Raw genomic sequence first — 17,482 nt, forward strand, 5'->3', positions numbered from 1 at the left:
GTGCTGCATCATATTGTGCTGTGTTGTGCAATTGTGCTGCATCATATTGTACTTTATTATGCAGCTGTGCTGGATCATATTGTAATGTATTGTGCAGTTGTGCTGCATCATACTGTACTGTAATGTGCAGTTGGGCTGCATCATACTGTACTGTATTGTGCAGCTGTGCTGCATCATATTGTATTGTATTGTGCAGTTGTGCTGCATCATATTGTACTGTATTGTGCAATTGTGCTACATCATATTGTACTGTATTGTGCAGCTGTGCTGCATCATACTCTATTGTATTGTGTAGTTGTGCTGCATCATATTCTACTGCATTGTGCAGTTGTGTGCATCATACTGTACTGTACTGTCTAGCTGTGCTGCATCGTATTGTGTTGTACTGTGCAGTTATGCTGCATATTATACAGTATTGTACAGTATTACTGTTAACTAGTACTGTTTTGTACCATTTTTGCTATACTTTCATGTATCATACCACTCCCCCTTCATTCTAACTGACCAAGAGTCAACAAAATTCCATAACATCACATATGCCTCCTAGCATTTTTCTATCAGCCATTGGTCCTCAGTCTACCTTAGCACCTTCTGTTGCCAGCCTTCTCGCATCAGGTTCCTGAGGCAGTGATGAACCTACTACATGCTTACTGACTACAATTTGCTATTACCATAAAAAGAGTTCACATGTGAGAATACTTATATCTGGAGGCAAACCTGGCACACCAACTGGTTGTCTGTACCATACTTTATGCTGAGGTGCTAACAATATCATGCCCAAAACCACAAAGACTTCCTAGGCACTGCAATATAAATGCTTAACAAGGATCACTAGAGTGATTTGTTTATGCCCTATACTTTACTTGCCATAGTAATGTATTGTTATAATATATACCTTATATACCACCTTATAGGTGGCTTCATGCTGTGGCACACTGATGCACCACTTACAAGACTGAGTAAATTCAGGATAACAGCTGCTTTTCAGGTGCTAGAATTCACTCTATCAACTAGGATGCTCATGTTTCTTCACTTAAAGTATAAATATGACATGGTTATTGTCCATGTGGGTGTCAATGAATTGCAATGATTATATGAAGAAGGACATGATGGAGATCAGTGAGTATGTCTGTAAGGCTCGAAAGAAAATAGTCTTGATTGGTACCCTACGATCAAGAAGAATGATGGCAAGATAAAGGCAAAGGATGACTGTTATAATTAGCTTAGGCACTAGTATTATTCTGACAGGGTTCAGTGTGCGTCAGCCTTAGAATGAGATGGAATACAGTTTCACCTGGTTCACTTGGGATGGCCTTCAGCTATCTCTTAAAGGGCTTTCTCATACTAACTAAGATATTCTTTACCACCACAGGGCTTTGCTATTCATTGTCAGCCTACACAGGCTACCAATCTCTAAATCTAAATTTGAATCTGACAAATTATGTGGTACTACTCAATTCTAAGAGCCTAAATAAGAAACTGCCCTCCCATAAACTCTCAGAAAGAAACTGGATATCTGTGTTGTTACAGCAACCTCAATGTAGTCCAGGGACAAAACTTCCTTCTTACCATGTTTAACTGCCCACCACTCAATTAGACCTATGCAAGTGTAGACAGCAGTAAATACTGGTTATTGCAATACTGTCTTTATATGAAATACCATCACCTCTTGCATAAATGAGCAGGACAAAATCCTTGGACTTCTTTGTATCCTAATATCTATAAACAAGACCTTGTATCACATCCTGGCCAACTGTAAGACCCTATCAGTAGCACCTTCAAGTCATGAAGTATGCCCTAATAAACTAGAGTTTTGATTCATTGACCAAAGTACAAAGATTCTGGGGGACTTTAACTAGTGGGAGGGTGGCCTAATGCTAAAGGTGTTTGCCTTCAAGGTGCAGGGTTTGAGTCTCACAAGGGATAATTGGCTAGGCTTAAAATGGTTTGCAAGGGCAATTAGCTTAGTACTAATCTATGAATCTATGAACCCCTCTATTAACTGGCAGATCTAAACCTCAACAAATACACACAATGTTTCCTTGACAAAACAGTGCAAACTCCTTGATCAACTCATACCCTCCTCCACTACAGGTTCCAACATATCAATGTCATCCTTACCAACACAGCTACTTCTGCTCCCTACCCACTGTTAAATCCTCATAGGTTAATAGGTTCATAGGTAGTTACCTGGCTCTCTGCCCAACGGCCTATGTAAATCTAGCCAACAAGGTTCCCTGGCTTATGCCACCCAAGAAAGTTATTTTTGTGTGCCCCTGTCGAGCTGAGCCACCAATTGATCCCCAGGGTGTATTTTCGATTTCCCATCCACTCATCAAGATTTTTCTTGAAGAGTGCTAATGAGGAACTTTGCTTGACATAGATGGGTAGCTTGTTCCAGAGTATGGGAAGTCTCTGGGACAGGAATCTATCCCTCCAGCATGTCCTGTTTATTGTGGTGACAAGGTTTAGGTACCTAGAGCATGTAGCTCGGGGGGATTGGGATTTCTTTGGGTGTAGCATGTCCAACAGCTCTGGGTTTGACATAGCTTTATATGTTAGGCAAAGATCACCTTGGTGTAGGCGATATGCTATGGAGTAAAGCTGGAGTTTTTTGAGATGGTCAGTGTAGGGCATCTGTTTGAGGCCAATAATCCCCTTTGGGAGGTACTTCTGTGGCCTTTCAGGCTGCTGCAGATGTCTTGTGAGGTACATTCCAAAAGTGGCGTTGTACTCTATAATGGGTCTAATGAGTGTCGAGTAGAGGGGAACAATGACCTCTTTTTTCCTAGATGAGAATCCTTTTGTGATGAGGTGTGCCACATAGAAGGATTTCCTGACTACTGTGGCAATGTGATTATCAAAGGAGAGACTACTGTCCACCTGGGTCCACATGTCTCTTATCACACATTTGGCATTAAGTAGACTGCTGCCTATGTGGTAGTTCATGGGTACAGAGTTTTTACCAAAGGGGATGACAATGCACTCTTTGGCATTGAGCTTGAGGCCATGGCTCTGACAACAGGCATCTGTCTCAGTGAGGCCCTTCTGTTGGATGTTCACATCATTTGGGGACTCAACTATGGCTCCTAGTTTGCAGTCATCTGCGAACTTCGTTAGCCAAAGGCCTTCTGTGTTAACCTCTCCTTCAGAGAAGTAGATACCAAACAGGAGAGGTCCCAGGACTGAAACCTGTGGCACTCCACTTGTCACTGGTTTGAAGTCAGATTTGGTGTCTGCAACTTTTTCAGTGAGCCAATTGGCAACCCATCTTGTGATGAAGGGATTTATACCTAGTTTAATGAGTTTAGTTATAATTCCAGAATGGGGGATGGTATCGAAAGTCTTGGTTAGGTCAAGATAGGCTGTGTGAACCACCTTACCCTCGTCTACAGCTTTGGTGACTACCTCAAAGAAGTTGATCAGGTTCAGGAGGCATGATCTGTCTTTCACAAACCCGAACTGGGTGGGGTCCAGAGTTTGGAGCTTACCAATGTCTTTGTTTATGAGTTCCATGATTATACGTTCCATGGCCTTACAGACCAGGCTCGTCAGGCTAATAGGGCGATAGTTCCCAGGATCAGTGATGGCTCCCCCTTTGTGGAGTGGGATAACTGTTGCTGTACACCATTCATTGGGCACAAAGCCTGATGTGAGACTATGATTGAATATGCTGCTTAGGTAGGGAGCCAGTTCATTCTAAAGTTCGTGTAAAACGCAGCCTGGGATGTTGTCTGGTCCCATGGATGCTGTGTTTCTGGCTTTAGAGAGTGCAGCTTTGACCTGCATAGTTGTAATTACAGGGACTCTGCATTCTTCCTGTATAGATATGGGCCCTTTAGGGGGTGAGAGGGGGGTAAAGTTAGCACTGAACCTATCTGCCAGGACGATGGCAATATCAGTTGATTCTGTAATTTTTATGCTGTTGTGCTGTAACACAGAGCAGATCTGTGTGTTGCCACTGAGATTCTTGACATAGTTATAGAATGCTTTGTGGTTGTGATTTTAGATCTCGTTTTTTTAGCCTGTTGTCAAATATTACTCCAACTATCATTCTGAGGTAGGAGCCATATGATGCTTCGGACCTAAGGGTTATTGGTTCAGACAGGACCGGCAATAGACCCAATCCAGGTGAATAGTCCCTTTGGGAATATTTTCACATTTACTTATGTCAGCTATAATATTATATTGGTCTGCTGCTTATTGATCCTATGCTGAACCGGCTCAGGTCTATTTAACTTTGGTATTATTTTGGACAGCGGTCTCCATTAATATATTTAAACATGGAATTGCATCATTTAATAAATGGGCTGTCTTCTGACAGAGACAATCTTTCTGTTTTTGGAATTGGTCCCCTTGGTGAAAAGTTGGATGACCTTGGCAACACAGGCCTTGAAAATTGTATAAACATTTTTTCAAATCTTAACAAACATATGAGATCTTTGAGAAATAACGTTTGGCATTACAAACTTTTTCGTGCATATTTACTCAAAGGCATCACTCCACGAGGGTTACGAGTATGTACCCAACCATTGGTTAATTCCCCTGATGATCTTCTATTGAAACAATGGAATGAAATTCAACAAGAGACAACCCTGAAATTTGTTGAAGTACTAGCAAATTTCCATAATAGAGTAATTGAACAAGAAATTAAATCCATTTCTTCTCTTAGTGACAAGGCCAAGCAATTTGAGGGTCAGACCATATATACAAATAGTATCAAGAACATAAGCAAGGAACTTATGACATTGGAGTCACAGCTTAAGGATAGGAAAAAGAAAAAGTTACAAAGGGATTTAGATGATTACACTAGAGGGGATCCCTTTAATTTTACAAACAAAAACAAACATGTACGATTTTCTCCTTCGAATCGTACCTATCCCAAGAGGAAACAGACTAAATCTATCCTTAAGAAAGGCACATATAACTATACTGACACTTCACCTGATGAATATTCATCCTCATGTCTTGACACTGATTCAGGGGGTGCCACAGGCTCACCAATATCCAAGAGAAGAAATTCTGTCACCTCACAGGATTTACATGTAGAAGGAGGGGGGCAGGAAACATAAAAGATGTGGACAACATGGAAACGCTATTAGAGATGTTTGTGACCAAACAACCACTGTAAACATCACTAATATTTCATCACATGTCCTCTCCTCCTCCTCTGAAATTGACATTCTTAATAAAGGATTATCATTCATCCCTGTTTTTTTTTTTTGTTTCTGAAGAAAGTTTTGTTCAAGATATTGTTTCATTTTGTAGAAATCTTAACCTTAAACTATTTTTCCAGGAACAAGAACCAAAGATCTCTGATGAATTTAAATACCATAGGTCTTTGTTCATGCCACCCATGAATCACCAAGTTTACATGTTTCAACAAGCCATTATCAAAGGTCTACATTTTCAGTTTAGATCAATTCCACCATTACCTAATAATGTATTCAAAATTTGCCTGGAAAATATCAACACATTGGCAAACAATCACAATCTAGTCATAATTGGTGCTGACAAAGGTGGTTCTATAGTGATACAGGACACATTACAATATGATCATGAAGCACTGAACCAATTATCCAACGCACGCTATTACTCGGAACTCACCATTGATCCAACACCAGTATTCAAGGAACAGATTGATTCTTTCCTTAGTTTAGCTGTTGCACAAGGTATCATCACTCAAAACACACAGCATCAACTCACCATTGCCAACCCTTGTCCACAATACATTTATTTCCTACCTAAAATACACAAGGACCTTCAACACCCACCCGGCAGACCCATTGTTTCAGGTAGAAATTCATTAACAGAACCAATATCTATATTCCTTACCAAATTTCTTAAGCCCCTTTTACAATCTGTCCATTCTAGAATTCAAGATACCACGGCATTTTTACAGATTATCTCTGATACACAGCTTGAGCCCGACTGGTTACTTTGCACATTTGATGTAAAATCATTATATACCAACATACCACATTGGGCTGGCCTAGAGGCGTTGGAATACTGGCTCAACAAAACTGAAATATACAACCAGGTTTCAACACCCTTTTGTTGTGTTTAACAGAACATGTTTTAACAAAAAATGTGTTTTTTTACAAAGACAAAGGCTATTTACAAACCAAGGGGACAGCTATGGGTGCATCTTTTGCACCGATATATGCCGATTTGTTCATGGCATACTTTGAAGAACAGGTTATTTACGACAACTCTCATAACATTTACATGGTTGAAATAGACATTTGGTGCAGATATTTGGATGACTGCTGGTTGGTATGGAGAGCGAATAAAGAATACCTTTCAGAATTTGTTTCTTATTTGAATGAAAATAAATGGGGGATTGAATTTTCTGTCAGCTATGATAGAGATAAAATTATTTTATTAGATGTATTGGTTTGCCGTGCATCTGATCATATGCTGACTACAGAAATTAATCGTAAATTCCCCCAAAATAATTCACTTCTCCATGCAACCAGCTTTCATCCTCCTCACATCTGCAAAAACATTCCCAAATCACAGTTCATGTGCATTAAATGCATTTGTTCTGATCAGCACACTTATAGACACTTCAGAGATGATTTAGTACATTGATTCCATGGCCGTGGCTATAAAATGGGTCAACTATTACATACCAAACACACAGTTGACCAGATGGAACGCACTGAATTGCTTCATTACAAAACTAGACACAAATCACCTTCAGTAACACCTAGATTTATCACCACATATGGTCGGAATACCAACATATTGATGCAAATTGTTCAACATAATTGGAACATATTAACATGTGAACCTAGACTTCAGGACATTCTTGGAGACAGATGTTCATTTTCCTTTCGGAAAGGCAAAAATCTATCTGCCTTTCTTAATCACTTTAAACATCTTGAGAAGAAAGGTACCAAAAATATCCAGACCACATTATCAGGGGATCCATTAATTGATTGCTTCCCTTGTGGACACTGTATCTATTGTAACATCATACACAAAACCACCAGTTTCAGCAGTCAAAACACCTCTCAAGTATTCAATATAACATTTTTCGCTAACTGTTCCTCAGATTGGGTCATTTATTTGGCCAAATGCACATGTCCTGCATTCTATATTGGCCAAACCTCCAGACCCTTGAAGCTTCGAATCTCTGAACACTTTAGTGATATCAGACACAAGAGAGACACCAATGCTTTATATAAACATTCTTTGGTACATCCAAAGGCTACTTTTAGTTTTACCATTATTGATAAAATTAGAAGATCCAGGCATAACAAATCAGGTTGGCATAATTTATTAAATTCAATGTTTGAATGCTTTGTGGTTGTCCCTAGAATCATTGGCAAATTTGTTTTTGTAGCTCGCTTTGGAGGATCTTATAAGGGATCTCAGCTTCTTACTGAGGCTGACCAGGGAACTCCTCCACTCATGAGATTTTACTCTCTTTTGCAGCAGTTTCTTCCTTCTGTTGTAGAGTTTGTTTATGGCAGGGGACCACCAGACTGGCTTCCTTTTTTTGGAGGATAGCTTCTTGGTTCTGTTTGGGATAGCACGATCCATGCACTCATGTAATTGCTTATAGAGTGCATCTGTGTAGGATTCAGCAGTCTTAACTGTATTGTCCATCTGCATGGGTGTCATGAAGTTCACCACTTCTGTCTTAAGAAGGATGAAGTTGGTTTTGGAGAAATTTTTTACTGTGATTTCCTTAATATGGGGGTGGGGGTGGGATGTGGAAATCTAGGGTGATTAGCTTATGGTCGGATCTGACCAATGAGGAGTTGACCTCAGCTCATGTTGGTAATGACTAGTTCTGGGATATTATTGCCCCTGGTGGGGGTGTGGATAAGTTGATACAGGGCATTGGAGTTCATGAATTCCAGAAAGCGCTGAGCGAAGGAGTTGGTACATGAGTAGCTTTCCCAGTTAATGGTGGGGAAGTTGAAATCACCCATTATTAGGGTGTTTGGTTGAACCCTAATATTTGCCAGTATATCAAGAAAAGAGGAGTGGGCATCCTTGGGCATGGTGGGGGATCTGTAGCAAGCTACAATTTGGATTGCAGTTTTGCCCAGTTAGTTGCACTTGGATAACCTCGGATGTATTATGCTGAGCAGCTAGCCTGGAGGTGTGGATATCCTTAATGAATATGGACATACCTCCGCCTTTGGTGTTCCGGTCCAGGTTAGGTGGCTGAAAAGTGTGGTATGAGTTATAGCCTGGTAATACAGGGGTACTCTCTGGAGCCTTGAACCAGGTCTCAGTCACTGCACAGATATCGATGTTCTCCATTTTAAGGAGTGCCTCAAGGGAGTGCATTTTGAGGTTTAGACTTCTAGCATTGACTAGCATTACCCTCAGTTTTTGCTTGCCTGTTCCTGTTATGGTGGTGAATTTGTCGTTTGAACCTTGCCTGAAAAAGGCACTATAGGGGCAGCAGGAGCCTTAGCCAGTATCCGGAATCTCAGGGGTGACAGGTGCCAACAATCTCTGGCAAAGCATCGTGGTCTGTTGACCATGTCCTCCCAGACAGACAGATACTGGATTCCCTTAGAATGACACCAGAAGCTTAGCCAATTGTTGAAGTCAATAATTTTGCCCTGGTACTGCGGTATCATTCTGGGCGATGGCAGGATGCTACTCAGGGCTAGGGTCATACCTGCCTGGGCTACAAGATCGGAGAGCTCTTCCATGTCTCTTTTCATGTAGTCTAGGGAGGTACATCTCAGGTCATTCACACCAACATGGACAATGACAGAGTCATATTTGTACTTGTGGAGTGACCTGAGTGCGTGGGTTATGTGGTGGATCCTGGCACTCGACAGGCAGCTGACAGTAACCTTCCCCTTGTTTAGCCTGGTGAGTGGGACATCAGTGTGCCTGACTATAGAGTCACTTTTAACTAGTGTGTTGGGTACGTTGTTTTGCCTTATGGGCTGTGGTTGAGTGGCGCACTGAGTATGTGGGTTAGGTGTCATTTGGATTGTGTTGGGGGTGGAGTTTGCTTGCATTTCTGCTTTGGAGGTCTCTATTGCTTGAGCATATTATTATTGAAAGTCTCCGTGAATGTTTTTGTGTTTCTATGTGTGGATTTTGGTAGTGTAGGTGCTAGTGACTCATATACCTGAGCTCCATTGGTCAAATTAGATCACTGTGCTGTAATATTCAACATTTTATCCTAGTACAGGTCATGCTATGTCCACAACCTTTAGATGCTTTCCCAAAGCTAATGTCTTCATCCTTGCTGCTGATATGAGACTTTTCAGCACAATGGTTCCATGAAAAATACTGTCACCTGCAACGAAAGTTAATATCCATCTCAACACTTGCATAGAGGCTTCTGTTCAAATTCGCCATAAATACAACACAAAGTTTATAAAACACCTCTCTGATGGAACTCAGCCATAAAAAAAACACAATAAAAGGGAAAAAAGCTCACAGTCCCCAAAAAAGAACCATATCTGCATGCTGAAATCAACCTCAGAAGGGTTAATAAAAAAATGATGGGTAAGACTGAACCATATAAAGCTAATTAAGAACTATAATATTGCTACATCGGTGAAAGATAGTAACAAGGCATTCTTTAACTGCATAAGGAACGAACCTCAGAAATAATACCCATCATTCACCTGTTGCACTGTCATCAGCGACATAGATGATAAAGCCCTAACCACAGCCCTGGTGACACAAGTCTGATTAGAAGCTTGGGTATATGAGGCACTAGCAGGGAAGAATGGGCATACCCATTTGGGGTGTGTGCTCAAATGCACCATCATGTTTATTCCTTGATGGAGGCTGAGAGCATGTGGATGGTGTTATCCACATGGATGCATGCCTGTGACTGAGTTGCACATGTAGACATGATGATATGCCATTAATGTCCATTGCACTCCTTCCCTAGGCCAGGATGAGTGTGTGCTGGGGGGGGGGGGGGGACCTTCGACAGAAAAACACTTTCAGCAGATGTATGACTTTGCCCTAGGAAGTGAGAAACCCCCTCACTGGCTCTGAACATGAGCTGGAGTTAGTCTAATGGAGGCTGGTTACATTTGATAGATCATTTAAGCAATGAGAGGTCCTGAAAGTCACTGAAAGCCTGCCAAAGAAGCCAAGATGATAAAAAAAGAAGCAAACATGTAGCTGTGGAACCACAACTCCATCTCTAATAAATGGTGTCTGACTGAAAAAAAAACACCCTCCATTCTCAGGAAAAGAGAACTGGTATTGGCTGCTTTACCCTCCTCTCACTAAACCCTTCAGCACCCAAATCACTAGAGGTCACTGACAGTATACATGGATGCTCTACAACTGTGCCAGCAAGCCAGTTATTTGTGAAAATATTCTCTTTCAGTCCTCTCTCTAAATCGGCTTTGCACAGTAGGTCTAACCCAATAAATAAACCACTAAATAATAATAAAATACATTTATGAAATGAAGAATATGAGCACAAAACTGATGTTTTGTGTTTGTTTCTTCAGAAAATTGTATTACACCTAAGACATGTATTTCTTTCACTGCTACTGCATGACTGGAGAACACATTAAAGGAAAAAATAACTCTTCCAAATAGTTATTGCTTGTGGAAATGTGAAATCTGACTTCCTTATACATGGCTTATGTCTCTTGGAACTATTGCTTAGTTTTTTTTTTTTTTTTTTTGCTCACTTTGCCATCACAGTCTTTTTCATCATTAGATCCTTCTTAGTCAATGGGCCAGTTTATTTCCCATCACTATGATGAGGGTTGACTGGAAACAGCCAACAGGAGCTGTACACGTTTTTTTACTCCTTTTGCAGTCCTAGTTCCTGTATGCACTTGATGAAGCACCAGAAGGGGGATGTGTGATGGGATGAATGTGGAGGATGTCCACTCAATTCTGCAATAGGCACTCCTTACAAGTATCACTATCCCTCCCTGTGATCAAGAGTGATCTTTTCCACTATCTTTATTGGGAAAAATAACACTGCACCTTATGCCCCTGAGTGCATGCTACTCTCCCCTCAGCCCCCACCCCCGGGTGAGGCAAGTGGCACACGTCCCTTTACTCATCCCCCTCCCTACCTGGCTCATCCAGTGCCAGGGCCACTAATCAAACCTCAGTCACCTAGGTCACTGTCAGTGCTTCACCTGATTCCACCATGGGAACATGTTACTACTGCTTAGATGTTGGTAACTAGGTCTGAACATTATTGTGTACATCTTGACCGCTATTTTTGTCAGACGAATACGTGTGGCAAAATGACGATGATTTACTCTTTCTGATGTGAATGCACACTGTTTCTTCTAAACAGATTTACCACATGCTCACAGTGTACTCAGATTGATTTATCTACATTAAAGACACACCATTTAGTGGATTATTCCTTTTATATATAACACATGCTCTGGTAAAGGTGAAGAAAAGGTGCATCATTTCATGGGAATGATTTTGGTTATTACATCTAGGGATCATGCAGTGTTACTAGTGACATTTTACAGGAGGCCTGGGAAGAAAAACTCCACAAAAGGCATTCATATTCACAATATTGAAAATACCATGAGTACACATTGACAATATACATTCACATTATCACACAAACATGCATTTGATATTCCTTATCTTCAGGTTTTAAGTACAGTTTCTATTTTTGAAAGATAGAATGTTAGCTTAAGAAAAGATGATTTAATCAGAAGCAGTGCATAAGCATAGCCATGTTTTAGTCAAGTGAGTTTTTAGCACTTTTTTAAAATGAGATAAGGCAGTAAGCGATGTTATGTTAGAAGGCAGTGCATTCTAGATTTTAGCTGTATAATGAGAGAAGAGGGAGTGTCCAGCAACATTATTAGCTCTGGTTAGCTTTATTAGGGATTTATTGCTAGAGCAAAGAGACCGATTACTGTTGCATGGGTGTAGTAGACGTTGAAGGGATGTTTTTTTTTTTCTGGTAGACAGAATTTTCTGGGCCATTGTTATTTGGTGATAAAGTAGGAGTTGAAGAAGTTCCAGCCATTTGAGTAGTTTGAGTGCTGTACAGTGATGTGACCTAAAGGAGGAGCTTGTGGCAAATCTGGCAATTTTGTTATTACAGGAGTCTAATTTTGTTAAGTCAGATTTTCTTAGGTTAGTAAGAACTGATGAAGCATAGAGAAGAGTTGAGATGTGTTTGAGCAATAGTTGATTTTGTGTCCTTTGTAAGGCAGCACTTGTTTCTATATAGTGCACCGATTTTTTTGTGCACTTTTTTATTGGCCTGGCAGATGTGGATTTCAAATATCATACTGTTGTCTATCACAACCCCCTGAAGTTTGGTGTGAATTACAGTATTGTCCTTGGACACAATGTTAAACAAGAGGAGGGGTACAGTAGGTCTAGTGGGATGGATCAGCATAATATATATAGGTTCATAGGTTGGTACTAGGCTATCGGCCCTAGGGCCTATACAAGCCTAGACATAACAATTCCTTGGCTATTTCTTCCCACACTATTTACTTCCCTGGACCCCCGTCTATCAAGGTGACTGACGTGATCCCCGTAGTGAATTTATAGATATAGACACACACACACACACACTCACACACACACACACACACACACACACACACACACACACACACACACACACACACACACACACACACACACAAATTCCATTGCATGGTTGCACCAATTTCAAGAAGGGAGAAACTCCCCAAAGGAAGTGAATAACTTTTAGCACGCACACAGAAATTTCCCTGTCAATGATTTTCAGTGGAAAACCATGATAAAAGTTGTGGTATTCAGCGTCTTTTTCTTAGGGCTAAAGACACATGAGGAATATACCCTCAACCACCAGTAATGGAACCTTCATTTCCTGAGTTCAAGTAAAGTAGGCAAGTTGAAGAAACAAAAGAGAACAGTTTAACACTGAAGTACTTACCTACATAGGAACTGTGGTTTTTATCTTCCAAACTTTTCGCAAATGCTTGCTTTGGAAATGTGTATGTCTTCCCTGGATTTTGATGAACAACAGAACCACTCCAGTCATAAGCCCCTACAGCACCCAACACCAGTACATCCTTAAAAAGAAAAAATATTAGATTAGAAATCAACACGGCATTAGGAATCTTGTTGTCAGTAAGTGAATAATACTGCAATGGGTTTTACTAAATGGGTACTGCACTTAAAGTGGCATACTTTCATGGTGGACATGGAAAATAAAACAAAAACAAGGGAAAGGAACTTAATTTTTTTGCAGAGAAAAAGTAAAGCCAGAACTATGTTATTCTCAGTCTAATTTAGCATTGTAATTTATGCATAAATACAGTGAATGTTCCCTTTCACATTGCTCCCCGTTTGGTAAGGATCTGTGACGGAGTGCATCTATTGTAATTCAAAGGTACAATTTACCAGTAATTCTGCTAGACAAAGTTCCAAATTGCTGTAGTTCCTTCTGTGTTAACTTGAAATGCTGTCTTACCATTCAGTGAAGTAAGAGGAACCATCCCATGACTACTTTGTTGCAAAATGTGGAAAGACTCTGGAGGTGTTTGAATGCATGCATGTGGTAGGTGCAGATAGTGTAATGCTTATGGAATGGTAAAGCAGTGATGTTCCACATTTAGTCTAATTCAACATATAAATTTACATACACAATTTAATTAAGCAATATAGAAATAGTCTCAGGTTTAGTGACAACCATCAAACTCTCAAACAAATGGATAAGGTATGTGAGAATTGTATTTACACAATTGCACTATAGCAAAGCTCTCACATAAAGGCACTCCCAATTTCAGTCAGGTTGTCAGTACAGACGCTGCATCCATCACACACACAGAACATAGTAGACACATAGACCTACATATGTTGAGGCACTTAAATGTAACCATTCTAAACCCCAAAGACCTTCTAGAGAAAGTACACATAACAAACGCTGTCAGCAGCCTTAAATTCACTCTTTCAAAACAACACCCTCATCAACACACAGTCATATCTCGTGGTGCTTCTACTTCTAAGCCCATAAGCCAAGCCACCACAGAAGCCAGCATTCTGATCATTAGACTCCACTGTGAGACACACTGATGTCCCTCATACCAGGATGGGTATGGAGAAAGTCGCAGTCAGATGCTTATCAGGTGCTGGTTTCCGCCACACTGTGCATGAACTCAGGTCATTGGACCACAAATACCAGTATGACTCAGTCATAATCCATGTGGGTGTAAATGAACTGAGATGTACCTGTTTAGACTATATGAAGAGACATCATGGAACAATCAGAATATATGTCCTAGGCGGGTTTGTGCCTAGCAATGCTCAGCATTTTACTTCTCTGAGGATGATGCCTCAATACGAACAGAAGATGAAAGACTTTAATAACTGACTTAATTTCAGGTGTCATTCAAAGGGGGTGTAATATTAATCAGCATGGAAGGAGATGCTTTGCCAGGGATAGTCTGCACCCCTTCCCTCTGGAGATCTAAGTATTTAGTAAAACATTCTCCTCCCTCATAGTGACTTTTTAGGAAATGCCAAACTGAAAGTATTTCCAACATAGCAAATCAAAACCAAGAAATTTTAAAGGTGTTATTGCTCACTGCTGGAGTCTAAACAAAAAACTCCATTCCCTACAAACCATCCTCACCCAAGAGAATGCTGACACCTGTGCAGTCACTGAGGCATGGTTTAAAGGCACGGAGAGCATAGCAGCAGGGCAAGGCTATAATGCCTTCCACACATTTAGACTAGCTACTACACAGACAGGGACTAAAGGTGGAGGTGTCTCAGCTTACATCAAAAATAAATATGCCTCAAGACTGATGAAACAGAATGCACTTGAGCTACTCCACATTCAAACAGGTTCATAGGTTCATAGGTTGGTACTAGGCTATCGGCCCTAAGGCCTATGCAAGCTTAGCCATAACAATTCCCTGGAAATTTTTTCCCACAATATTTACTTCTCTGGGCCCCTGTCTAGCAGGGTGACTGACATGATCCCTGGGGCGAATTTCCTATCTCCCATCCAATCATCAAGGTTCCTTTTGAAGAGGGCCAATGAGGTGCTCTGCTTGACATGTATGGGCAGTCTATTCCAGAGTATGGGGAGTCTCTGGGTCAGGAACCTATCCCTCTAGCATGTTTTGTTCAATGTGATGATAAGGTTTAGATCCCTGGAGTGTGTGGCTCTGAGGGATTGGGATTTCTTTAAGTGGAGCATGTCCAACAGCTCAGGGTTTGACATGGCCTTGTATATACACTATAGGCAAAAACCCATAGCACTTCCTTGCAAGCTATAGGTCCCTCTCCATGACCCAGGAAGCCCATAACAAGTATTTAAGCTTACTGAAAACACCCACTGTCTGACCCAATACCATATTTAAGGGCATATTTAATTACTTCACTATTAACTCGTATATGATACCAAATGTGAAGGTACATAAATTCCTCAATTTGGTAAATAAAGATTCCCTGGAACAGATTGTCAATATGATGACTACAGTTGCAAATATATCAGATCTGGTCCTCACTAATATGTGAGACAGCTGCACATCCCCATACTGTAATGTCCTCTTTGGTAAGGTCAGGCCACAAAATGGTCTACTTTGAAGGAAAAATAAAACCTGGAACCCCAGCTAACCCTGAAATATTTAGAAACTAGTGTAAGACTAAATTCCTACTACTAAGCGATAGCCTGACAAAATTCCAAGCCCCCATAAACCCTGAGACCTTTGCTTTCCACGTGAATCTGTTCACAAAAAAACATATACAGGCATGTTAATAGCTGCACAGAGGCAGTTGTATCCACCAGGAATAAGCACAAACTAACTCAGAAAACAAGCCAGACTGGTGTGATCACAACATCAATAAGCTGTATAACAGAAGGAAGAAAATCATAGCAAAAAAAGCACTCTCAGCACACTAAGCAAACAAGTCAGAGGACAAATAAAGTCTACCAAAGCCAAATTTGAGGTAAATTTGAACTCCTAGGCATTTTCTAACTATGTACACAACCTCAAAGACAGTACACAATTCTGTGTAGAGCTCGTTGTTAATGGAGCCAACTATATTGAACCAGAAGATATAACAAACCTACTGGCAGACAGATTCAGGTCTAACTTTACCCCTCTCCCTCTCAACCTTCCCTCAGGAAATGCCATCAAATATAACTCCCCCTACTATCACTAGGAAACAGGTCCTCAATACTCTTTCTAAGGTCAAGAAGACTGCATCAATGGGCCCAGAAAGTATCCAAGGATGCCTCTAAATAACATGAAACGTGACCAGTCAGGCTAACTGGAATCACTATTTAATGGTAGCATGCAAAGAGGTTTCATGCCTCATCAATGAAGAACAGCAACAGTCATCCCTCTGTACAAAGATGGGCCATCTACAGACCCTGGAAACCACTCATATGCATAGCGATGGAAAGAATTATCATGGAAAAGACCAATAATGATACAGGAAACCTCCAGACATTGAACTCAACTCAATTTTGTTTCATCAGTGGCATGCCTACTCAACCTGGTGGACTTCTTTGAGAAGGTCACCAAAGAAATAGATGAGGGCAAAACAGTCCACACTGCCTATCTTAGCCTGGCCAACTCATTTGATACAATACTCCACTTGGGCATTGTTGATAAACTCAAGCAGTTAGGTATAAACCCTTATGTCACTAAGTGGATAGCCAGCTTACTCACAGACAGGACCCAGGAATTTAGAACTTGGGAGCTTGCCTCTACAAAGAGGCCAATCTCAAGTGGCATCCATCAGGGATCAGTTCTGGGACTGCTCCTTTTTGGCATTACCTTCTCTGAAGGCAAGGGCAATAGCAAGGGCCTTTGGTTGACCAAATTCTTAGATGATTACAAATTAGGAGCAGTCACAGAATCCCCCACAAGTACTAATGTTCTCCAGGAAGGGTTGACACAGAAAAATAACTTGTGTCAGAACCATGAACTAAAATTAAATGTCAAGAAATGCATAATACTATTCCTCAGGAAGTCATCCACCCCTGGTAACTGTCATGTTGACAACACACCCTTAAGAATCAATCCAGTAGTCAGGGACTTGGGGAAACACATAGAAAGTAATCTAGCCTTTGACCATCATGGTTTACTATCATGTTGTCAAGACAGACTTGCTCAAATACACTTTGTAGGAAGTCCACACCTCGAATGCAGGCAATGTCAAACACTGATAATGTGGAAATACAAATCTCGCCCTCATCTCGACCCATGTTAGCACTCGTCACAAAATCGCATTCAATTTGTAATTTGACATTCCTGGATTTTGACACTGTCAGTTTTGACAGTCGTGGGTTAATGATATGACCAAATCGACTGAGTTCATCTCAACGACATGATAGTAAACTGACCATCACATGTCTACAGTAGTCATGAAATTATTCTATGTTGTGTAACTTAAAAACAAAGGTATGACATCAAGATCCAAGGAAGTCACTGTTCCACTATATTCAGCATTCACCAGACCTCTCACTGAGTACAATGACCCCTTTGGTATGGACCTAACCAGGCACATT

The 17,482-nt window shown here is 40.7% G+C and overlaps 1 protein-coding gene across 1 annotated transcript in view; it reads right to left on the reverse strand.

Annotated features, from left to right (window-relative positions):
• Positions 1 to 17,482, reverse strand: part of ITGA2 (integrin subunit alpha 2) — a 2,089,078-nt gene that overhangs the window by 644,384 nt on the left and 1,427,212 nt on the right. The window contains exon 11 of the mRNA XM_044064418.1: positions 12,887 to 13,025. Coding sequence (XP_043920353.1) covers positions 12,887 to 13,025 — 139 coding nt within the window. The remainder of the gene's footprint in view (positions 1 to 12,886; positions 13,026 to 17,482) is intronic.

Source organism: Protopterus annectens, chromosome 2.part2, assembly GCF_019279795.1.
Source record: "Protopterus annectens isolate FY-2018-M chromosome 2.part2, PAN1.0, whole genome shotgun sequence".
In the NCBI taxonomy this organism is placed as follows: Eukaryota; Metazoa; Chordata; order Ceratodontiformes; family Protopteridae; genus Protopterus; species Protopterus annectens.